Raw genomic sequence first — 25,470 nt, 5'->3', positions numbered from 1 at the left:
TGCTGTTCTCTTTTCTTTCTCTAGTCTCTGTGTATATCCAGGTTTAGGATGCTGTATTAGTAAATTCTGTTGTATGTGAAATTTGGATCATTACTTTTCATCCTTAATCTTCTTTCTTTCTTCATCAGCAAAGTGGAGATTGTTTATACCTCATCATTGTAAATGTTGTCTGAGGACATGATTCTGTTCATAGGTAGAAGATGCATAGAAAACTTCATGGGGAAAACAAAAATAAAAAGATCTCATTGCCACCATCTTTCATTACACCACTGAGTTTAAGCAGAATTCTCTTTTAGAATTCTGTACTGAAGTAATTTCTAATTGTGTATACAACATTCCGTTAGCAAATATAAACCAAATGGAGTAGAAATCGAAAATATGCATTTATTGTATCAATATTTGTTACAACAAAAAAAAGCATGGCATAACTAACTCCAATAGACTGTTCAGCATAGTTTGATAAAGTTATACAACTTCTTTCAGGTCTAATAAGTTTTTACATGCTCTTTACATAGCAGCTGCTTTCAGTGAACTACCTATATTTGTTTCCTTGTTTAGCAGTCTTACGTGTTATTCTACTGTCTTGCAATTTAAAGCTAGCACTGCAAATTAACCATAGCTTTCATGGCGAAAAATGTTTTTACATTGACAAAGACGTTTTTATATTTGAACTTCTGCAATTCACTCACTTGTAAAAATTTTAATCTTTTTCTTTGTTTCTGGTTATTTTCCTTTCATTCCCTCAGATGTGAAAGAACCAGATAAAACCAAACTATCAAATGACATCAAACCTGGTTCTTTTTCATTGACCACTGTTCACTTTAAGCTAGTGTGCCATCCCTATATTCTACTCACTGTGGTCAAAGAATGAAAAGAAAAGGAAAGGAAGATTAAAACATTTTGTATTGATCAGTTGGCCTCAGTATACTTGACACAAGAAGACTGTGAATATTTTAAATATATGCCACTGTGACAGTGTTCTGATGATGTTTTCCAGGGTAATTAAATTTCCTAACTCAAGCTGCAGTCTTCAGTGATGTGAATTACAGTGAAAAATACAAATATGTACACCCAGATTGTATTTCTCTGATCCAGACATTCATTTATAATTTGTGTTCCTGTCTCCTCAAACATAAATCCACCACTGGCATTTTAATAGGAAATACTGACATTTATTAAAAGCAGATTGACACAGGTATGGACTAAATTTTTTTTTAACCGTACTGCAAAGAGGTAGAAGAATATTTCAGATACTCTTGTATTTTCCTTCAGAATTTACACACCATTTTGGAGACTGTTAAACAGCAATATCAGTGAGCTATAAAAAGAATGGCAACAAATTTAAAAATAATATCAAACTAAATCTTAAATCCCCCTGATATTTATCACATAGTTCTAATGTAAAGCTAGATAGATCATCTCTAGTTGTACTAAGCAGAAGTGATATGTTTGCATACTCTGCTAGAGAATGAGCAGGGCAGTATCTCTGAACAGATGAACATGTTTGTGTCTGCCGTTTTTATCACTGCTTTAATCTCAACCTCGATGATTTGCTTTCTGATGGTGGTACTTCTGCAAACTCTATTTCAACCCTGGAAATGCTGATTCACTGCCTTTGGCACCTGTTTTAGCACATACAACATGGTGTATTTAGTACAGCAAAGCACACAGATAAAATATTGGCACCTGCAGTTTCCAAGCAAAAATACTCTAAGTATATATATTTAAAACAGAAAAGCTCTATTTTGTTTGCATTATTGTGGGTATAATTTACTACAGCTAGCAGCAGGGGAACACTGGCCAACTCCATCTGGCTATTGGCCTGCATGCAGATCTGACATACAGAAAGAGAATATGATTTTATAACTAAGTGAACAAGTGCAGTATCACCCTTCTGGTACTTAAAGTCCATGCTTGTGCTTATATGCACAAAAATATGAATATTCTACAATGGACCTTCAGATACGCTATAAGTCAACTCAAATGTCTAGTCTGATTCCATTTTGGCTCTGTGTAAGGTACTCTCATTGAAGTGTCGCAATATGCCTGTGCATGTGCAGTTCCATTTGTGTACATGTACATTTGTGAGCTACTTGACCTGACAACCACATAAAAGGATGAGACCAAACCATTAAGTACAATGTCCCTTACATAAACAGTATTTCCCAAATTTGGTGTTCCGGTTATGACTCCCAGCATTCTGTTCACTTACGCAATTATATGTCATATGATCCTTATTTAGAAAATGTGCACATTAATAATTAAAGTATTTGTCCGTCTACTGACATTTTTCAGTAATTCCAAGGTTATATAGCAATTCATTCATTTGTATCTATACACACACTATGCCACATCCTCAGCTGGAAAGTTAATATAACTCTTCTTAAGTCACTGTATTTAGTTTTCAATCATTTTTTCCATGTTGACTGAATGATAAACTGTTGAAATAGCAATTTAGTATGGGGCTTTCACAAATCCATGGTTTAACCAATCCATTAGCTCATTTGTCTTCCATGTTTCAATATTCCTATTCTTATAAAAAGAGTTAAAAATAAGCTACACAATTTCTCTTCAAACCCAAGGGAATTTCTGGTTTTGTGTATTTGTGTAATATCTGTGCTTTTTAGAATTCATGAATTCTGACGTCAGTACTTCAGCATAGAATTTGGAAATAAGCCCTCATGAGTAAGAAGTGGTTTGAGCACTTTAAATTAGATAAGGACAAACAGCATTCACTCCATACTCAATTTTGTTGGCATAAAGACTGAGAATATAACTATGATGGCTAGAAAAATAGCATAGGGAAAATGTAATTGAGCTAGACTAATGGAATTTCATGAGCAGCAAATATAATCACATCTGGCTTGATTATCAGAAATAGAAGATAACATCTTTGCTGGTTAAATGCTTAAATTATAGGTAGTACAGCTATAAATATTACCAGATTAAGAGTTTTATTATTGTTTCATGCAACTTTGGAGGACAAAATTTATTAATCAATGTACCTAACAATGAAGAAAAAGTGCAGTTCAATTCACTTAAATTTTGTTCTTGGAAAAAAGCTTCATTTTTCAGCAATTTGGATTTTTTTCTTCAGAGTATTATAATGACATTAGTCCTCATTTGTGATTTTCAAAAATATCATTATAATGTTTATGAAACTAAATCAGCCAACCTCAACAGCCAAATGAGAAATTCAGGGACTTTGTATTTGCATCAGTTTTACAACAACTGGTGTATAACAAATGCACAGCTAAGCTGTATTATTTATAAAGTTATGTTTAACTTAAAAGCTTTTCTCACACTGAAAATTGTGCATTTATGCATATTCAGATCCCATCTTTTCAGAACATCACAGCTTCTTACTTTTAATGACAGCCATTATGGAGAGCAGAACTACTGGAATCAGGCTGCATAATATATGTAAAAATAAATAAATCATAGTAGTTGTTGTGTAGAAAATTTTCCAGATATTTCAGAAAAGTAATATTCTTGTTAAAAGCTTTGATGAATTGAACAGTGCAGCTTCTGTGGGCTACTATGATTCTAACTTTATTTTTTCTTCAGAAATGTTATATTATTTAAAATATTGCAGAGAATATTTTAAAGGAACACTGTCAGAATGACACCAATCCAGTACAACTTAATAATGTTTATACAGTCTCTTCTTGTTTATAAGAATTAATTTTGTAAACTGACACTTCTTTAGCATGAGTCTGATTAATTAGAAGTTAATCTGATATTATCCGTTAAATAATTGTATTTTTAAGAATAAACCCACTTTATTTGTAAATTATTTTCAATCTCTTGTAACACATGGGTAAATAAAATGCTAATTACTAAAATAAAAACTCTTTTTAGGACAAAATAAAAAGCAACAAATAGATATAACCATAAATAAGATGTGACCAGACAATATTTGTGCTTCGTTTGCAACTATATATATGCAATTACTAATTTCCAACTGCAAACTAATGTCTGACATCACTGTTGTTTTGATTCTGCTGTCTATGTGCAAACATTCATATGGCAGCTTAACTAACTCTATATCCTGAAACATTATCCTAGATGATAGGGTATCCAGGATTTGCTAGATGGATATTGAATAACAAATAGTACTGCTCTCTCTGCTCTTATTTCTAAGAGGTTTCATGGCTGTCTTGTTGTCTCAAATGTATTATGGAACAGTAGGCTGCTTTGAGTTGAAATTTTGGCTCATTATATTGTAAAGATTCCTTGAGGTAGACTATTATGATATAGTAGATATACACATCATATACATATATAAAAAAAACTGACAGTACCCATCATAAAAGCATATATATATATCTGTATATACACGTACACATCCCTTAAAGTTCCTTAAATTTTAACAGCATATTACTTATTTGATTTATGAATGTCAGGTGGCTGAGAAATATACATGACTAACTGGATTGCAAATCGATTTATGAACTCAAGAACTCATTTCTACTTACTCCTAGATAGTCAAAGAGCTTTAGTCAAAGACTGAGGCCAAATTGCTTAAAAACTGTCCAAAAAGAATAAAAAGTCAGTATCTGCCTCTACAAGAGGTGGATTTAGAGCCTGAAACTTCTAAGTGAGACGTGATGTAGATAACACATTTGTCCACATGATAACATTATATTTTTTGGTTTTGCAGATATATGTCTTTATGAGGAAGTTTTGTCTACTTAAGCAGGTGAATGAAGATATATTATGGTAAAGATTTCTTCACAGTGAAAACTAATATTTAGAGAATATTGATCTTGACTATTAAATAAGTAGATGATAATGAAACTGTTAATGAAAAATTAAAGAAAAATATTTTATTAATTGTTCTTTAATCTTAGCATCTTTTTTTTAGTTGCCAGTTGTAAAAAGAAACATCCTTTATTGTGTGACCAGTCTTTTCTCTTGCTGGGCTATAACAAAATCACAAGCTAAACGACAGGAAGATCTTTTCCAATTGCTGTGATTTAATTTTTTGCCAGAAAATTAGTTTTATTGCTGTGTAATAATAATGATGTAGTCTAAGTGTGGAAACTGTCAAATAATGGAGTTTGTTTGAGAGGTTATATTTTGCCTACCAAGACTAACTCATAGTTTCATATCCTAAGAAAAGAACAAAATAGAAGCTGAAGCTTCACCAAAACATATGACAGACTTCAACAATTATGCCAACAAGTGAAAAAGAATGCAGATATAGCACATAAAATTTGGATAGGAAGGTTAACATGTTCTGAACTGATGATAATCAAATTTAACTGGGGTTCTGTGCTGGTTTTGGCTGGGGTAGAGTTAATTTTCTTCATAGTCGCTTGTATGGGTCTATGTTTTGGATTTGTGCTGAAAACAGTATTGATAATACAGGGATGTTTTCATTATTGCTGAGCAGCGCTTACACAGAGTAAAGGCCTTTTGTGCTTCTCACAACACCCCACCAGTGAGTGGGCTGGAGGTGCACAAGAAGTTCGGAAGGACAGCTGACCCCAACTAACCAAAGGGCTGTTCCATACCATATGACATCATGCTCAGCAATAAAAGCTGGGGGAAGAAGAAGGAAGGGGGAACATTCGGAGTGATGGCGTTTGTCTTCCCAAGTAACCGTTACGCATGATGGAGCCCTGCTTTCCTGGGGATGGCTAAACACCTGCCTGCCGATGCGAAGTAGTGAATGAATTCCTTATTTTGCTTTGCTTGCATGCGTGGCTTTTTCTTTACCTATTAAACTGTTTTTATCTCAGCTCACAAGTTTTGTCACTTTTACTCTTCTGATTCTCTCCCTCACCCCAACCGGGGGTGGGGGGAGTGAGCGAGTGGCTGTGTAGAGCTTAGTTGCCAACTGGGGTTAAATCCACAACAGGTTCTCAGCAAAAAGATAATTTCCAACAGAAATAAACCTGCTGTCCTAGTCAGACCACAATACTATAGCAATAAAGCAGATGTTACATTAAAAAAGGGTGTTAAAAAAGTCATATTTTGCACAAAGATGTTTGTTGGGAAGCCATGTATTAAGCTTTTCCAGTTTTATCATCAGAGACATTCTGTCCCACACCTCTCAACTCCCACTTCATGCAGGTAGTCACAAAATAACACAAAACATCAGGTTGCCCAAGTTCTTCCAGCTGTAAAATTTTTATGCATTTTGCATGTTTAAGTGTTATGGAAGGGTTTCCCTTCTGGAGGGTAATTAAGACTTTTGGAGAGCTATTAACATGTAACTACCTCACAAATAAAATAACCAGGAGTGTTCTATTCTCCAACACTAGTACAAAGAATATCCATGGTTATCATAGCCTTAGCAGGGGGTGAAGGGGAGGAAGTTAAACTGAATGCTTTTGTAAACTACACTAATATAGAATGACTTTGTGTCATTCTAAAATGGTTAAACCAAATATAAAAATACTTGGTTCTGTTACTAAAAAATTAATATCTTCACTTAGGTGGCAAAGTATTGATATCTTCAGAGGTCCAAGTATGGTCTCTAGAAAAACCACAAGTATTAAGTTTGCTTTTTTTTTTTTCTTGTTTAGTATCTGACAGTCTACTCCATGAGCCACCACAGAAATTATAGATCTGGTAGATAAAATTCCACTTTCAACTCCTATTCCTCAAGTAGTTTAGCACTAAGAAGTACATTTTGTTTTACCAAATAAGATGATATACAAATGAGCTTGGAGAGGACCACCAATCAATCACAAACCTGCCCCCAGCTGATCATATTAATGAGCCTTTTACAGCCAGATGTCAGTCCTGAACATTGATTGCCCAACCATAGCCTGCCAAGAGCTGACATGTTCTTCTTCACTTATTAAGTTATATGAAATGGAAAAGATATAGATCTGGATTTCAAATCCACTGATCTGTAAAAAATGCAGGAAGAATTACTTTATGGGAAATCTTGGTGGTATGGCTTATTATTAAGGTTATCCATTACTTCCAAATTAAAATTCTCTGTTTCCAAGTATTTCAAATCCTGTCAGACTTAGAACTAGGCTGAAATCTTTAGTTGTTTTAGGATTATTTTTCTCTGTTTTTCTATTTCCTTTTTAATCTGATGAATGCCCTTAGCAATTCTAAGATTTAGATCAGGATTTTGCTAGTTATTAGATGATTAATATGTGTCAGAATATGCTTTTTTTTTTTCTTTTCTTATCAACCACCACATTAGGCTGATGTATAAACCTTTGCAAACAAATGATCAAGATTTATTATAAGGTAATTCTGAAAGGTCTGGCTGCACTGCTCCACTGAAGTACTGGTGCCGCTGAGATTTATGGGTTAACACCAGGTACCAGAACCAAAATGAGGAAATTTATTTTGCAGCTCATTTCCATCTGCTTTATTTAGGTGATGGGAAGGCAGAAGATTCAGTACAGAGAGACAAGAGTTTTGTCAAAGATGAGAAGTAGAGATTGGGACAAAGAACTCCACTGTGACTTGAACTGGACTTTGGTTAAAGAGATTTAATACAACCTCATCAGCATCATCATAAATGCTACATAAACACTTAATGTGTGAAGAATATATGAAGAAAGTCTTTAAGTGAGCTGAAAATAGGGGATGGTAATGAATGACTCTCAGAGGGAATAAATTATGATCTTAGAAAGACCACGTTCTCTGATTGTTTGGTCATTTTTTTTTTTTTTTCGTAAATATTGATGCTGTGAGGCAAAAAAGATCAAGCATGTTGCACAAACAGAGGACAAAAGATATTGCCAGTAGGCAAATTTTATGACATGGATGAAGATACTAAGATACTACCTGCTTTTGATTCAATGAGAAGTCAAAGACTCATCAGTACCAAAACCTGAATCAGTTGGAGGTAACATTCAATTTCTTTAGGGATTTTGGGGTGAGGACATTTTTTCTGATAACTATTTTCATGGTAAGATATTCTGTACCTGCACGGTCAGTTCTTACATGTGACAGTCAACCAGGTGCAGTGACTTCAGGTCTGGTTTGAATACCTGGTAGTTCAACTGTAAAATTGGGTCCGGACAGTCTGGAACCTGGATTAAAGTCCAGAAGGACATTTGTAACCATGTAAGCCAAAACTGCCTCAGCAAGTAGGAAGCTACAAAAATAATTGTGCCACTGTCTCTTCTGATCTTATAAATTGTGTAAAGGTTAGAGAAATGAGTGGAAAAGGCACATGAAAGGACTTGACAGCTACTGCAGATGGAACATAGCCAGAAACTGCACTGGGAATCTTGTCTTCTGTAAAGAAAAGTTTTGGCATTTAGAAAATTCTTCTTGTCTCTCACTATGTAAGCCCTCCCAGGAGGAGGCTCCAGCTGCTTCAGATCCTGGCACTAGGCCAAACAGTCCAGCAGTATTCACACTGACATGGCTAGTGTTATAATTTTATATGCCAGAAATCCCAGTTCAGTCCTAACTTTGCCAAATTCTTCCTGGTTTCTTTTCAATTCCCAGTCCCAGAAAATAATGAATACCTGAGGGAGAGCTGCTTAACAGTGGCTCACAAAGTCTCACTCTAGCTGAAAATCCTGTCTTTGAGACTAAAATGAAACATATGGATCAGTCAAGTAGATGAATCTGGAAATAAGTTTCTACGAGTCCTGGGAAAGACAGACAACTTTTCTGGATTTGTGAGAGAAAAAATATCTTGCATGCTCTTAAGAAACGTGAACAGAGCCACGGTGGTTTTTGTACTCTCTCATTTGAGCATGAAGAATCCTATGCATGCATATGGTCCCTTAAGCATCTCTACTCATAATAGTCTGATTACATTACTCTGTGTTCCCTCACACACACACTAGAAAAACAAAGGCACCAATTATGATCACATAATTTTATGTGACAAATACTCATACAGCATCAAAAATAAGAGATTCTTTGTTGCAGTTCCAAATAGAAGGTGAGGTGGGGGTTTTTGTTTGTTTTGTTTTGCTTTTTTTATCAGGAAATAATAAGCTGAAATTACATTTTTTTTATATTTCTATCTCTAGCACTTCCATCTCATAAATAATTAAATGATGAAAGCTTTTCCGTATTTCTACAGGCTAGAAAAATAATCAACCCTTCTTAGTTCTCCAAAAGGCAAAACAATCCCTTGAGGAAACACAGTCAACAATGTAATGAGTTGTGAAATCTATGATTTTAATGGGTCGTTTCATTTTTGCCTGAGCTGCTTTTTCATGACTACTCTTCTAAGCTTAATAATTTCAAGGTCAAAACGTAGACAGCTGGCCTTCTGCAGTAAATTTGTAGTTAGTCCTGTGAGTATATACAGAAACTACTTATTAGAGACTGTGATTTCCCTACAAAATACGTTTTAAAACTATTACTGCTATGACTATTAGAGGGGGTAAAAAAGGTAACTTAGGAAAGCAGTCTGGGCTAGTCAAACAAAAACATTTCAATTTATGAAAAAGACCTTATACCTAAAATAGCTACAGTGCTAGAGGGTAAGTGCAGAAAGCAGAATATCACAGACAACAAAGCTATTGAATTAGTACTTTAAAATACAAGAAGCTTGATTCATCATTAAAAATCAATAGCAAACCCAAAATCTGTTCTGGTTTATTGTATTTTAGATGATGTATGAGGCTCACATAGTTAATTCTCAAAGTACTTTTACTCACCTTTCTATTGAATACTTGCGACTTAACAAAATGGAAATGTATATGGTTATGAATGTGTTAAACTTTGTAAACCTAAGTCAGAATACTTACATTTTAGTAATTCAAAATAGTTTACCTATAATAGCTGTACTTTGAAAAACTGTAAAGCTATCAATTTTTAAGGAAATGGAAGATTTTTTCCCAGTATCAGTTTCATCCAGGAGCAATTAGTTTCTAAAGAGGAAAAGGTGTCTCTTTTGCCAACTAGTGGTCACTTCACAATGCAATGCTCTTTTTAGCAATGTAATGTGTCCCACATTTATTAGCAAAAAAATCAAAAGGATATTCTGCAGTTAACAAGGTGGTTATTAGTGAGAAGACACTGAAAACCTAGAGACATAAAATAATAACTTAACAAAGGACTAAACAAAACAACACTGCATACATTGCCCAGAAGTATTATGATTAATGAAGATAAAATGTCTATTTAAACTCTCATGGCTCATTAATCAAAACATGTTTATAAGATATCTTGAAGCTTTTGAATATAAAATATTGTAAAGACACATTGCAAGACATGCAAATGGTCCACTGAAAATCTTATGAAAAATCTTTTGTGAAAAAATAGCTGGAAGAAAATGAGGAAAAATACAACTATTTTCAATGAATAGTGATATATTCTCCAGTTCTTTCTCATCCCTAATCAATTCTAATTTTTAGTTTTATTTAAGATACTTTTACAATTTTTAAACACCTGAATTTAGGTTGAATCCATACTTGACTACAGTTCACTCTTTGCCCTTTTTTTTTTTCGTTTTGTGCTTAATTAAAAATTTAATGATGTTATAAATTTTCTTAAACTGCAAACATTCTATTTCGGAAGTATAGACATATAATAACTTCAAACAAAGGGTTGTGCTTGCCAGATGTAAATCTATTTATCCTTCTCAACAACAGCAGAAGTGGAGATCCCACTTCATTCCTTCATTCTATATTTAGAAAGCAGGTACACTTTAACATGAGGCAGCTTAATCCCATTTAAAATGTTAGAAGTTGAAATATCAAGAGGTGTTTGAAAACTGATTTATCAGTGAGCTCCTGCCAGTCTGTTTTTGACAATTTACACTTTAGAATCAATAGGCCCTTTTGATTTCCCATTAGAAAGACATCATTCTTTCTAGAGCTCAAGGATTTAATAGCAAAGGCAGACTTTGGCTGCTTTATTTCTAAAAATAATAAGCACAAATTTTACTTATCACTCACAAAACAACACAAATAAATTACAACACTGAAAAATTTGGATGAAGTGTATTTTATACACTTTTTTATGTATTTTTATTAAATTATTACAATTATTCTTTAACATTCCCTTTGAAAAATTCAGAATTTTCAATGGAATTTCCCAGTATTATTGAAATTAAACAACTATCATCAGAAATGGTGCTTAAAGCTCTATTCACATCAAAGGGTTCTGGATTATGCCTGTGTTAAATTCCCACCCTTGTGCCTCTCTTCTCGCAGGTGGCAACACTGGAGATCTCAGTTGTGGATATTTTTAAATCAATGCCTGATCAATGACACTAATTACCTACTTAAAATTCCAGCTGCATTTCAAAATTGTATTAGCAATACTTGCAGTATACTGCTTACATTTGCAGGGTGTTCAGTACTGCATATATTTTGTTACATTTCAGAAGTTTTAAAATAAGAGATCATTTCAATTTATCAATAAAAAATAAATGTTGATAAAGTGGGTAAAGATACTTCTTTTATTATAATGCCCAGTATTCTTGGCAACTGTTGAGTAAAATATATTTTTTCACTCTTCAGAGTCCTTTTTCAAAGATTAAACCTTGCAGTAAAAACACTTATCTGGCAAGGATGCAAATGGTCATAACTAAGTGCTTCTCATCTTTCCTGGAGATTTAGTTAGTATTAGTTTCTAATGGCCTTTCTTTCTTTAAATTATTTTTCACAAAATTCTTGGATAATGGACTCAAAATTCTGTTTTGGATTTCAAACCTTAAAAAGTCTTGAGGATTCCTATTGAGTTTTCAGGCTCATTATGTTATTCTGAAAATTATTAATTAGGTTTGAACACAATGGATAACCTCTCCCTTGATGGATTTGTTGATGCTGGTAACAATTTTATAATTTTTTTTTATTTTGGATTTTTATTTTTTATTTTCATTTACACCTACTTCCTCAAACAGGATTATTTAGGGTTACATTTCTCTGTGTTTATCTTCTGTCCCAAAACAATTTATTTCAAATTATCCTTTTCGGCAATGTTTTTGTGAAATTTGTTCATAACAATGTAGAATTACTATGAATCCAAAAATGTATTTTTATTCTTGTTCCTTTGCAGGTCAGACTATTTAGCAATGATCTATTTCTGTTGTCATGCAAGTGGTACAGGAGATAATCTATGAGTGAGACATCCTGCAATCCACTCATGCTTCAGGCAGACAGCAACTTTAGCGTGCAGTGATGCACAGGTATCTCTGATATCAGCACCACTTCTCTTCAAGTTAATTGTCTATTGAAGGATTAGAGATTACATCAGACAGAAGGTATGAAAAATTTACTATAAACACCCAGTTTCTGACCTCAGAATATTTGCAGCCGACTTTTGCAGTGGCTATCACTCCCTTCAAAGCTCATACGTTAGACACTAAAAAAAATCCAACCCATACCTTACAAAAAAGGCTGAACTTAGATTCATGCATAAATGTAAATAGTGCACCCTTTATTTGCTTTCTAGACACAATCATGATGAGCTTAATATAAAACTATACTTCAGTTGTCAAAACCAGAATAAAAAACAGGTTAATATGTAGAATAAATGACTCTATAAAATGAAGAGCAACTGGGGTTTTTTTATAGTAGGTAGGAAAGGAAGGCATTTCTACCCCCCGCCAAAAAAAACACCACAAAACCTCACACCAAAACAATAAAAACTATAATGTGAATTGTTCTTAAAAGAAAAAAAAAACAGGCAGTAGTGTTGGTAGCCTAGATAAATTCACATACTACATAAAGGAAGAGAACTTTTTTAGCCTGAGCCACTGAAGACTGAGCAGCTTGATTTACTGATGACCTTTTACTTTCATTTAACATGGTTCATGAGTTATAATTTGCAAGATAGGAAGCAAAAGCCAAGCTTATACTTGGTGCTAATTGGTGCCACGTACCAATGTGACACTAGGAAGAGACCGCAACAACAGAAAGCGTATTAAATAAATTATTTATAATTCTAGAATCTTCATGACACTGCAATTTAGGTTCTTAATATTTAAAATTGAAGGAGGACTGTAAAAACTGCAAAATCATATAAAGTAGTTGACATGCCATGATATTTATGGAAATTTTAGATCCTTTTTTATCCTTTGTTTAAAAGGTGAGAAAAAATAAAGAGAACACACAAATGATGGCTTTGTGGAGTATCCACATGTTCATAAATTATTTGACGGTAGAAAATAACTAATGGAAATACCTTTGATCCTGCAAATGACATTAATATTAATTTTAACATGTTGCAATCTACTGATTTCTAAATGACATGAGTACATAAAAATACATAATACTGAACTTTGTGTTACTAAACTTATAACAAAATTCTTATTTTTGCTAAATAATGACAGAGAAAAATGAGACAGACAAGTATCTAAAAAGACTACTTCTATAAAGAAGTAAAAAAAAATTTCATAAAAAGTTCTACTGATTCCATTCAAATCAATTCTACTTAACTCTACCTCACTATCTACCATCATGCCAATTTAACTGGTTTTAAAAAACCCTTAAAGTACATTATTGCTTCTGTTTATACATCAATAATCCTGCTGATGGAGCTACTTGACCTTCTTCTGCTGGTTTCAGTCAATGGGAGGAGTTATCTGAACAACCCCACTGTGGGTGAAGAAAATCATGAAGTCAAGTCCACACAGTTATCTTGCAAGCTTAGCTGGTCAAAGCTGGACCACAGCAGTTTTGTGTGATATTTATACCAAGAGCAATAAATGGAATTAATTCCAACATGGACAAGGACGTTAATATGCAGTTATATGCTGCTCTGGACAGCAGAAACCTTTGTTATACCCACTTTCCATTCACTACTTTCAAATAATTTATTACAACTTGTCTGGTTATTAGTCAGGCTCCCAGACAACAGCAAAATTGATTGAGGAAACATGGATAGATTTCATTGTTCACTGGAAATCTGAAGAAAATATAGTAGCAAATATAATGTAATGAGTTTATCTTACACTAATTTTCATGATCTAACACTAATTTCTGTGCCTAACTCTTTACATACAACAGCTTATAACTGAAAATTATTAATCTATAAAATAAATTATTTCTGTTTTAGAAGAAAAACAAAAGGATATATGAATGTTAGACAGAGACTGATGTTCTTCGGCTTGCCTGGAGACCAATGAAATTTATTCAAAACTGCTAAGTAACAGGATTTCACTATCAATCCCACTTCAAAAACTCTCCTCAGTTTTTTGTCTCCTGAGCAGGACCAGATTGTGACAGAAAGTTTAAAAAGTGAATGAAAATATAAGTATGCATTTTGCATACATAATGCAATTATCTGATATATCTGTGTATTTAAGATATTATTTAATATTACATCTATCTTTAATATTGGATTTGATTTAAAATTTTAAAAATAAAATCCCATTAATGGATACTTTATTTCTATTCACTGGTATGGCAAAAAGATGAGACAAAGTCAAGTCAAAGTTACTTTCCACCAGTTAGTCCTACTTTAGATACTAGTCAATTTAACATGAGGAGTCTGTTACTTCCCAGAGACATATGTTTCATGAGTATCTAATTTACTTTCAGCTCTTCCGTACTATTTTCTGAAGTGGCTTAGTATAGGATTTTCTGCACCTTTGAAATGATGATGTAGATTAGAGTGTAATATAATAAATGTAACATAATTTTATAAAGGTTATGATAGTATTTAGTTTAATTACCTGCCTATCTGACACTGAGGGAAACAGAGACTAAGATATTTATGAGAATGCCACCATTTTGTAAGGCTTTGAGATTAATTTAGCCTGGGAATTCTGAGCTCTCCATCCAGCTGAGCTGGTATGGCAGTACTGTCCCAGTGCAATGGCAGTATGAGTAGGATCATAATACAGCAAAGCACATCCTGCATGCCAGCAAATTGAGCACTAATGGGATAAGGGAAAGTATTTTAAAGGAGATGGCAACAGACAGACCCTTTGCCAAACTAAAGTCTTTGAACTTTTTATAGGGTTGTGGCAGGAAGAATGTCCTATATTTTTATATTACTTTCCTTTAGAATTTAAAAAATTAAGAATTCTTAAAAAGATAGAATTTAAGACATTCAAATTTGTTTTGAACAGCTATAATTAGTCAAGATTACACCATATGGAAAATTTTCTACCCTTTTTTCATTCAGGAAATTGTCCAAAATCTCTGATCTTGGCCCATCTAGCAATAGGTGAAAGCTTTTGAGTGCTTTTGATTTGTCAGCAAAAAAAATCCAACCCTGCCTCCTGCCTCGAACATGCAAAGAAAAATCTGAGGATAATCAGATGCATCAGCACTTATGATCTATTTTTCCATCCCTCAAAATATTAAAGAAGGTATGATCTTAAATTAGTTATTACTGCAAAGCAGGCTTGGGAGTCAAATTCTATTATGACTCTCTAAAAGACATCACACTGATTCAAATTTTGGATAAAATTCAGCCTTTATCTAAGATTTCAAAAATATATTATTTAAAAATATCTAAACCCAAAACATCAATATGGGTATATTGAGATTTCTATTTTTTATTATATTGATTTTAATAAAGCTGATAGCATACATAAGTTTTAGCAAATTTGATTTGTGAAGTAAATGTCTATTTGATCTTGCTCTCAGCCCATTCAAGTTTGCTTCTAAGAGTATCTGAATATTGTAGTTCTATGCAACTTTTTGCAAAAATTGTTCTCACCTTTTTCTATTCCCATAGCTATATTTCAGGTAGCAAAACAGTCCCAAACAATTTCAACAACAAAATACCCTTATTACCATTTCCTTGCTTCTTCTGTGCATTTCACCATAACTTGAATTTGCTAATCCACAGAAGCTCCCACACATGAAATAGCTCTGGTTGGAACCTTTTGTTACGCTTTGTTACACGTGAATGAGTTTTGACGACAAAGTGGGAATTTGGTTTCTGGAAATAACTGTATGAATATTCCTAACTCCTCATAAATGTTCATGAAAGTACAATGCTCTGTAAATATTTAAAATAATTATAAATATTTTATCCTATTTACTTACTCTACTTAGGAGTAATTTACTACTTTCTTTCTTTCTTTCTCCCATACACCCTTTTGCAATATCAGAATCACACCACAAACACACACAAACCCAAAACAAAGCAAAACAAAACCAGCATAAATTTAACTTTAGACATTAATGAAATATAAGTGCTTCAAATCCTGCCATCACCGAAGCTAGTGTAAACTTGATAATTTCTTAAAACTTGTAGTGCACCTACAATACCATACACCACTTTTATATGTGCCCATAGATTTTCATTAAGGTATTTAAAACAGGTGTTAAAAACATTTTCTGTAGAAAAAGTGAATCTGTACAATGGTATTAAAAACAATTCCATAATTAATATGTTGAGAGATTGATATCAATGTTCTCACTGAAAGCCCTAATTAGTGCAGTAGTTAAAGGAAAAAAAAAATAATCTATGATTTCTTCCTTAGAAACTGAATGGTACAGGGATTTCACTGACAATACAGCAGTACGCATAAGGACTTTTATGCATAAGTTACTGCAACCACTGCTTTTTTTATTTAGTTTAAAAATAAAAGATTTAGACTGCCATTTTTGCCTTTTTCCCAACACACTTATTGAAGTCAGGTAAGTCATCAAAATCTAAGCCATAATGTCAGCTGGATCAACTTAGATTTGCTGTTAATTTATAGAAGCACAGTGGTTACCATCAGATTTAATCTTTTTCATTCTAGCTTTGTTTTCTTATTGCTTGTACTAAAGCAAAATATCAGCTCTAATGAATTTTATTTGCATACTAATGAAATTGAGGGAGTAAGCTCTTTCTAATTACCTTTTGGTCACTAACAAACCTAGCTGGTTTTTAATGTCTTCTTTTTTATTTTAATTTTTAGCGTTAGATTATTCAGGCTAAACTGTTTCTGAAAAAAAAAAAAAACAGAAAAATGCTGAAAATAGACTTTTCTTCTTATTCTGTGAGAAATGTTCTTTTTTCTTTAACTGTTTCCTTAATGTTTTCTTTAACTACTGGTAGGTAGAATTAATTTATCCATTTTGACTTACTTAGTGCAAGTTCTCAAAAAGTGATTAAACTATAACGTTTTATACCAAAAAAAAAAAAGATGGAGTTTACAGTACCATATTGAATAAACTACCCTTTAAATGTTCTTTGTACTAAAAAAAATGTAATGAGGTGTATTTGATATTCAGTGAAATAGTAGGGTAAAGATTAATGAAAGAGACAAAGAAGCCCCATATACCTACCAGAGAAAAAACAGATCTGGTAGCTGCTAACGCATTCAAGTTTCCAGGCCACTTCTGAAAATCTGGCAATGTAGGCTGACAGCATAATTAAAATACATGGGTTTCCTCCTACTTCAGGGAAAGAGAAAGCTGTAAGCCAGATTTTTTTTGCTACTTAACAACTTATATATTTAATTTTCTTCTGTCGTATTCTAATCAAATAATTGTATGTGAATATGGGGCAAGGTAATCACAGCCAAATCGCTGTCCGGCTCATTTAGCTGCGCAAATATCAAGGCTCTTCCATGGGTTGTGTACTCCTGTAGAACAACTGCCTTCTGAATTTTTCACCTCTAAAGTTGCAAAAGTTCATTAATGCAAAAGAAGGTCCACGTTCTTGGGTATAAGGGTTCACAGTCCCGTTAATAAATCTTTTCCAGCGGGTTTGGAATGGTGAATGAGAAGACTTTGTGTATGTACAACCAGCGTGAAATACTGATCCCACTACAGACAAAACCAGAAGACCCTGACCTCAACAATGACACAACCTTCTCCCTTTCTGGCAGAGGGTTCTTCCACAGATCATGCTTGGGAGATAATATGTCAAGAAACCTTCTATACTTGCAGATGGAGTAAACCGTCTGTAATGCCAAACTTCAGCTGACTATTCATCATACAAATTATTGGCAAACAGTGAACAGAGGCACATCCTCGATGGTCCAGGTTAGATATTGGTACTTATGGTTCCTATCACCAGTCCTAGTAGGCATGCTCTGCATGCTGGCCATTTTTTCCCTTCTTTTGAGATGCCTCATTTCTCCCTGTAAAGAAGCATGTGTTACTTATCTATTTTATGCAAAAGAAAAAAAAAATATACTCTCCTTTGGACCAAGTGCCTACTTTTAAGACATACAAATCCTTAAATGCTTCTGTCCCCACTTAACTTTTTCAAGCCTTTTGCAGATCTGAGAGCTTACCAAAAACTAGTTCTTTCCTTCTTTTTGTTTGTTTGGGGTTTTTTTTTGTGGGTGGTTTTTTGGTAGGTTTGTTGATTTTTTTTTTTTCCCTTTTGTTTCTTTTAGCCTCACATGGAAAGATACATAAAAAACCCCACCTCCCCTAAATAATTTTTTTTGTATCACCTATTCACAGTGGTGGAACCAGCATAGAAAAACAGTATAGTTTTTCCACAAGGCTTTTGGGATCCAGAATTTTACAACACAGTTCAGTGGTAAAGTATATAGCTATATGGACAGTAAGAACTCCTTTCTTCTGTTTGTATATACAAAAGCTTCATTACTTCTTTTTGCTAGAGAACATGCTAATGGTGAATTGCTGATTCAGCTCAACTCCCAGATTAATTTCAGAGTCACGACTTTGTAGAATACAGTTCCTATCTGATAAGTATGACTTCCATTCCTTTTTCAAAACACTTTGTAACTCACCCTGGTAAAGTCCTTATTTGAAAAGTTAAAGTTTACCATATCTCTGCATAATTTCTTTGCCACAATTTACTATTTCACCAATCTTCATGTCATTTACGCATTTCATAAATGATTTGTGTTTACTTGTCTATAATCAATAAAAGTACTGAACAACTGGCCTTAGAGTTTCCTCTAAACTTCTGTGAAAACACCATTATACAGTAATGATAAATGTTTTTTGAGATCAAACAGCTAGATCTTAATCTGTTTAATTTGGAATGTATTGATATTGTGCTGTTATTTAAAATTAGAAAGTCATACAACATTAGGCCAAAAGTCAAATTCCACATATAATAAATCCTTGCATTTATGTCTACTAACCTCAAATAATTAAATCAGGGTTTTATAAGATCTATTTTTCCATTAAGATTGTTTGACTGCTATTAGTGTTTGGTTTTTTTTACTTAATTCTTGTTGCTTGACTCTTCTATCTACTTTTCCATTATTGCAAGCAGAGCTGATGTCAAAATAGCTAGCAGTTAGCAGGAGTATTCATTGGCTGTGGTTGAGTATCAAATATTTGCAAAGCTTCAGGAAACCAATGCACTAATAATAATTAAAAGTTTGAAGAACATTTAACAAGTTATTCCTAGATGTTAGCACTTTCTTTAGCTGCTGATAGATTGCAAAACCTTTTTTTTCATCATCTAGTTCAACCACATTATCCTTGTCCTTTACAAACAGGGAGACAGAACACAATCGCAGTTAGCTGTTCTACTAATCTGTCTCTGCTGTCACCATTTTCATTATGTCTTCGTTTAAGCTCCATACTGTACTTTTTTTTAAACCATGGCATTCTCACCTCAAGCACTTTAACATTTCCTGTTAATTTTCTACATTTAGTAAATACAAAGCTATATGGTTAAAGAACTATTCCCCCTTTCAGTGCAACTTCCCACATTCCTGATAAATTTCCTGCTAATTTCTACCTTTTCTTTGCCAATTGAAACAGTGTAGTTTTATATACATATTTGTTTTATTTCTTTACTGATTAGTAACAACAATTTAACTCCTAAGTAATCTGTGTAAAAACACTGTACTTTTTCCTGTCTAAATTGTGTTAAATTTTCCCTAATTTTGACATTTTAAGAATCAAGTATATATTTGACTAGGACCATAATCTGTCTGTCTCAATTGAATGCCAGGTCACAATCACTCCCAAACACTGACTTTGGCTGAATGAATTATTTGGTTTTATTCAAAGCAGAGAATTATCTGTATTAAAGGCAAACCCATTTACAATTATCAGACAATTTATTTTGAAAGTGTAATGATGTGTTCATTGCTTCCATGAGATCACTGACAACACAGCAAGCCAAGTCATATTCTCCTAGTAACAGACCTTTTTTTCCGGTCTGTATAGTATAACAATCATTTCTTGTGTGACTAAACCCATTTGTTTGTAAACACATTTGTAAAATTACTTACTTTGTTCTACCCCAATAAAACTTTCATGTAGCTACAAATATAGTCAGGTTTTCCCTTGAAAATTCACAGAAAAGAGTGAAATACAGATTCAGTATAGAAAAAGTATTCCTTGTTCCATAGCAAGTACTGAGCCTCTACTCTCACTGAAAAAAAAGAAAATATAAGTTAAAACTAATTTGTTTAAGATTAATTTACTGAAGAATGAAGAAATTTTTCATCTCACCTCATCTACACAATTCTATAGAATTACGTCTGAATGAATCAAAAGGTACCTAACCAAACAGTCTGGTCATAAGTTATTAAACCAACAAAATATTTGAACATGACAAATGAATAAGACATTCAAATCTGTAACCTGTTGAGTACTGTGAACCTGAGGTACGCAGAATGAGAAGGCAGAGAGCTAGCAATCTTCTAATCAGGCAGCCTGCTGCTTTGTATCTACATGAGATGGAAAGATACCAGACATAAAGCTATGAGCACTTCTAATGTGTGCACACACTGCAGGGCAATGTGAAGGAAATGATAAATCTAAAAAATGCATGCTGACATGGTACAAACAACTTCATAGCATGTGAAAAGAGCCAAATCGAATAAGTTTTTAAATGTACATTTTTGGGAAGACCAATATACTGTTTGATGAGAACTCATGTTAGTTAAGATTCTAAGAGCGGATATTACTTCAAATTAAGTCAAGTCCTTCCATAATATACAATTTTCTTTAATATCACAACTTCATTCAAAACAGAGTTCATGTTTACCAAATTTGTACACTAGGATAATGAAATAGATTGGGATATTCCTTCTTCACTACAGAGTTTCTATCTATCAGTACATAACAAATGTTTCAGTAAATCATGGTGATCCAAGAAGAGAGAGGGATTTGGCAGTGTAAAGTATTCTTAAGATTTAATTTACATACTTATCAATTATATACATTGATATAAAATATAATAATTAAATATATGAGTGGAACTGAATGTATTTCAATGGCTCTAAATAACCAGCATGGTTCTCATTTTCTGAATTTATGCTGAATTATTAGATTGCGACCTAAGACATAATATTTCAGTGAGGTCTCCCAGGTCTACACCTTTGAATCAGTTTCTTTCTTGCTTCCTCATGGGTAATAATTAAACACAATTCAGTGTCCATAGAAGCTCCTTCTTCCATAAGCCCGTATAGCAGGTCCAGCCACTGTGTGCTCATATTGTCAGACAGCTTACCAATGGGTGGTAAGTTGAGCTTCGTAACTTCCTTGAACCTAAACTACACTGTGGATCATGGCTGGTTTACAAACACCAGAGAAAGATGATTTGAAACAATAACATATGCTCTTGGATACCTAAGCTGATTTCATTTCAACCCAGACTTTAGCTGTTTTTAAAGATATAATTTTAAAACAGAGTATTATTTTTAGGTATATTAACAAGTGGGATTTTGTTTACCAGTAACACCATATTGCGACATTTTAATAAAATCCTTCCTAAAGATATTTATTTCTCCTTAGCATTAGCACTGTGATGTTAAGACCAAGAACCTTGCTAGTATGCTGGCAAAAAAAGAAGAAAAATTGCCTTAAGTTATTGATTGTCTTATGACAAATTATGAAAAATTGCCTTATGTTATTGATAAGAATGACTGAGCTCCTGGATACTTGCCTAATGAGGCTGATGACTGAGATTTCTCAGTATTTCAAAGTTAATTTTTATCTTTTTAATGTTCAATGTACTTACATGTATTTTTTAACATGACTTTTGAACATAATTACTTACTACAAATAGGCCACAAACACAGCACAAAGTCTAATGTTATATGACTTGACAGCTTAAATTCAGTTTTTTTGGCATATTTTATATAATCTAACAGATACTGTCAAAAAGCTTCAGAATAAATGTCCTTCACACAGAAAGTATGATGACCATTGTCATTAGGAACAGAAAACATGCTTACAGTAATTAAAAGAAATTCATCATTTCTCATCCCTACAGTATCCTTGACACAGAATATAAGATTTGTGTTACTGCTAAACTTCAGATGAAATTGGTAATCTCCAGGTCTTCTGATGTATACCCAAGTGTTTAAACTTTTTAGCTACATGTCAGAAAAGACAAAAATAACAATGCTATCAAAGTTTAATTGCATTTAACAAAAGAAAGTGTCCCATACTTGACCAAAAAGACTGAAAATGTATGTTTAATTACTATATCAAAGAAAATTAGAAATGATACGGAGCTTTCAGTAGAGGTATAACATAAATAATAACCTAACAGGCAAGTTTCCTTCACTTTGGACCATATGCCAGTTATATGTTTTGCCACAGTCTCAGTGAATAAGCATAATAAAATACTAGGCTCAGTGAAGAAGTAAAATTACAATAATCAAGATTTTAAATTGCCAGGAAAAAGAGAAAACAGTTTCTCAAAAATATTTCTTGAATATCTGGTCCTGTCTTTCCAAATTTAATCTGCATTTACCCTTATTTCCTTAGAGAATGATGTACAATGACATTCATATGTTTGTACTTCTTCTATTTGTCCTCTAAGGGAAAAGAAATTATTTATGTTATTACTGTCTTGTTAAGAAACAAAATTAATTTAAATTTTGCTTTAGGAGTAGGCACAAATATATGTCCAAAGCTGTCTACATTTTATGCTGGAAAATCACAAGAAGATTTTGGTTTCAATGAAGATGAATCCTTTACACTAAAATTACTAAAACGTTCACAAGTGTCCGCACGTATAATTTTACCACGAAAAACTTAGTGTACCTGGCAAAATGGATTCTTTGAGACTGTTTTACCTTCCCATTCTCCTGAAGACAACAAACTAACTCTCTCCAGCCCCAATAACCCAGAATATTCTTCACTATGTATCATTTCAACGTTGTGGAGAGGTACAAATATGCTTAAAAAAAATGTAAAAAAAAAATAACACCAATCAACCAATAAAATTCACTCACCCTCTCTTCGATTAAGCCTTGCAAATCCAGGGCTGTGACTGCTAGACAGCTCTGATGAACTGCTGAATGATGACTGAGGCAAAGCAGACACCAACTGATCATCACAATTATCTGCCAGTGAAAAATATCACATTCAGGTTAATATAATGAACACCACTTACTGGAATTGTAACCAAAGAGAACACTAGAAAAATATTTGAATTAACCCTGTGTCTGAGAGCGGCACATCTCTAAATATTTTCTCTTGCTGTATTATATGTAAAAGTATCAGTAGTGAGGCAGCACTTCCCCCCCCCCCCCTTTTTTTAACCCAGTATTTCATGAGACTACCAGGGTAAATTTGTTATGTTCTGGCTGTACTTGCCCACTTCTAACCTAACTGCTGAGATCATCCTGGTAAATTGTTCACAGCTCGCTCATGATCATTTACATGGAGAGCAACTGATATCTTCTAGTCCTGGTTGTATCACGAAGCTACAATGTCGACACATGCTCTTTATTTTCTTTAGACCTGATGCCAGCACAAGTCTGTGCAATTACATCTAATGTGCAATCACATTAAATACAGTTATTTCTTAAAAAAAAATGCTGAACCAAATGAGATAAAAAATAATTTCATCCTTTTCAAGCCCTGTAAAAATGAAAAAATGGAAAATCTTTTGCTTTGCCAATGGTATGAGTGTTTGATAAAGACACAGCACAAAATCATTATCGCACAGTTATTAGTATGCAAGTCCTAACATCATACAGAATGAAAGTTGAGTGTTTCAGAAAAAGACTTAACTGCAGTTCACAATCAATGGTGCATAAGCAAGCAAATGGTAATCAATACTTTGGATGTTAAATGCCTCTCCAGCTCAATTACTATACAGGGCATGTGTTCATTCCTCATTTAAATTTGAAAAATATAAATTGAGAATCAATATCTGTTTTAGTTTTACCTAAAAGAAGACTGACTTTAAAATACTAGAATAAGTGTAAGCAAGTCTTTCCCTAGCTATACTGTCCTGGCATCTGTTGTGTAGAAAATTAGAGGAATATGTAAACTATTAGTCTTTATGAAATGTTTCTTTTTAAGACAAACACATTCTGTGGATGCAACTGATAAGTGACAACTCACAGGTGAGTCCTTCTTCTTCCAACCCTTCTGTTTGTCTATCAGATTTCCACTATCAAAATAATGAATATTAATTAATACAAAATCTTTTCCTGACTCAGTGATAATTAAGTGTTTCTGCTGAGTAATTATGGATATTCCTAACTAGCAGCAAGACTTTTATATGACTGTCTGAAGGGGATTTTTTGATCACCTTTAAATTTTATTTTTTTTTAAGTTTGTTCATTTCATTCTTTAAGCAAAACTCTTCCTAAAGAGAAGACCTGAGACTGACCATGGCTGCTACAGTTAGAAGTTCTCTCAAATCCCATAAATAATAACCAGTCACTATAAAGAAGAGGATAATTGCTCTTGATAAACTCACATATACCATACTTCTACCAAATTCAGAGTACCTCACTCATGTGAAAAGAACAAATAAAATTATTATTTATTTTCACAAGTTTATTTCCTGCTCTACCCTTCTATAATACAAAATGCAAAATTTTATATCTACTCTTTACTGTTTAATTGCAAGCTCCTTTTTCAGTTCATTATCCACAGATTAGATTTATAATGGTGAAAGAGGCTGTGCTACTTCGGACAAATTGTCCAACTGGTAAGCACAGAAGAAGAAAAAAATGAAAGGAAACAAGTTTTCATCTTATGAGCAAATGCATTGCACTGGTAAGTCTTAAAAAAGGACCTCATTAGTGAAATGTTTCTTTACAGCACAGAAAATAAAAACAACTTATTAGTCATAAACTATACCAGAAAGAAAAGAGTATGATGCTGCTGTTTCACACAGAGAGCTACTTACACTGCTGATGCAAGGGAGTGCTTCAAGTACCACTGATCTTTTTTCTACTGTCAAAGCCTACATTGTAAGCCTAGATATCAAGATTAAAATTAAGAGGAGAGAATAGAAAGGCATTGTCCCCTAAATCTGATTTAGAATCATAGAATCACAGAATGGTTTGGGTTGGACAGGACCTTTAAAGATCATCTAGTCCAGCCTCCCTGCAATGAACAGGGATGCTCAGAGCCCTGTTCAACCTGACCTTGAATGTTTCCATGGATGTGGCATCTATCACTTCTCTGGGAAACCTCTTCCAGTATTTCACCACCCTCACCATAAAAAATTTCTTCCTTATATGTAGTCTAAATCTACGCTCTTTTAGTTTAAAACTATTACCCCTTGTCCTATCACAACAGGCCCTGCTAAAAAGTCTGTCCCCATCTTTCTTATAAGCACCCTTTAAGTATTGAAAGGCTGCAATAAGGTCTCCCTGGAGCCTTCTCTTCTGCAGGTTGAACAGCCCCAACTCTCTCAGCCTTTCCTCATAGATGTTCCATCCCTCTGATCATTTTTATGGCCCTTCTC

General features: G+C 33.5%; 1 protein-coding gene across 2 annotated transcripts in view; it reads right to left on the bottom strand.

Moving 5' to 3' along the window:
• CNTNAP4 (contactin associated protein family member 4) overlaps positions 1 to 25,470 on the bottom strand; it is a 250,508-nt gene that overhangs the window by 183,681 nt on the left and 41,357 nt on the right. For both annotated transcript variants that reach the window (XM_087741477.1, XM_087741478.1), the window contains exon 2: positions 22,991 to 23,101. In XM_087741477.1, coding sequence (XP_087597603.1) covers positions 22,991 to 23,101 — 111 coding nt within the window. The remainder of the gene's footprint in view (positions 1 to 22,990; positions 23,102 to 25,470) is intronic.

This window comes from Nipponia nippon, unplaced genomic scaffold (assembly GCF_047370975.1).
Source record: "Nipponia nippon isolate SJK-2023a ecotype South Korea unplaced genomic scaffold, ASM4737097v1 scaffold_8, whole genome shotgun sequence".
Taxonomy (NCBI): domain Eukaryota; kingdom Metazoa; phylum Chordata; class Aves; order Pelecaniformes; family Threskiornithidae; genus Nipponia; species Nipponia nippon.
The sequence above is the reverse complement of the archived record's forward strand: the minus strand, read 5'-3'. Positions and strand labels throughout refer to the sequence as shown.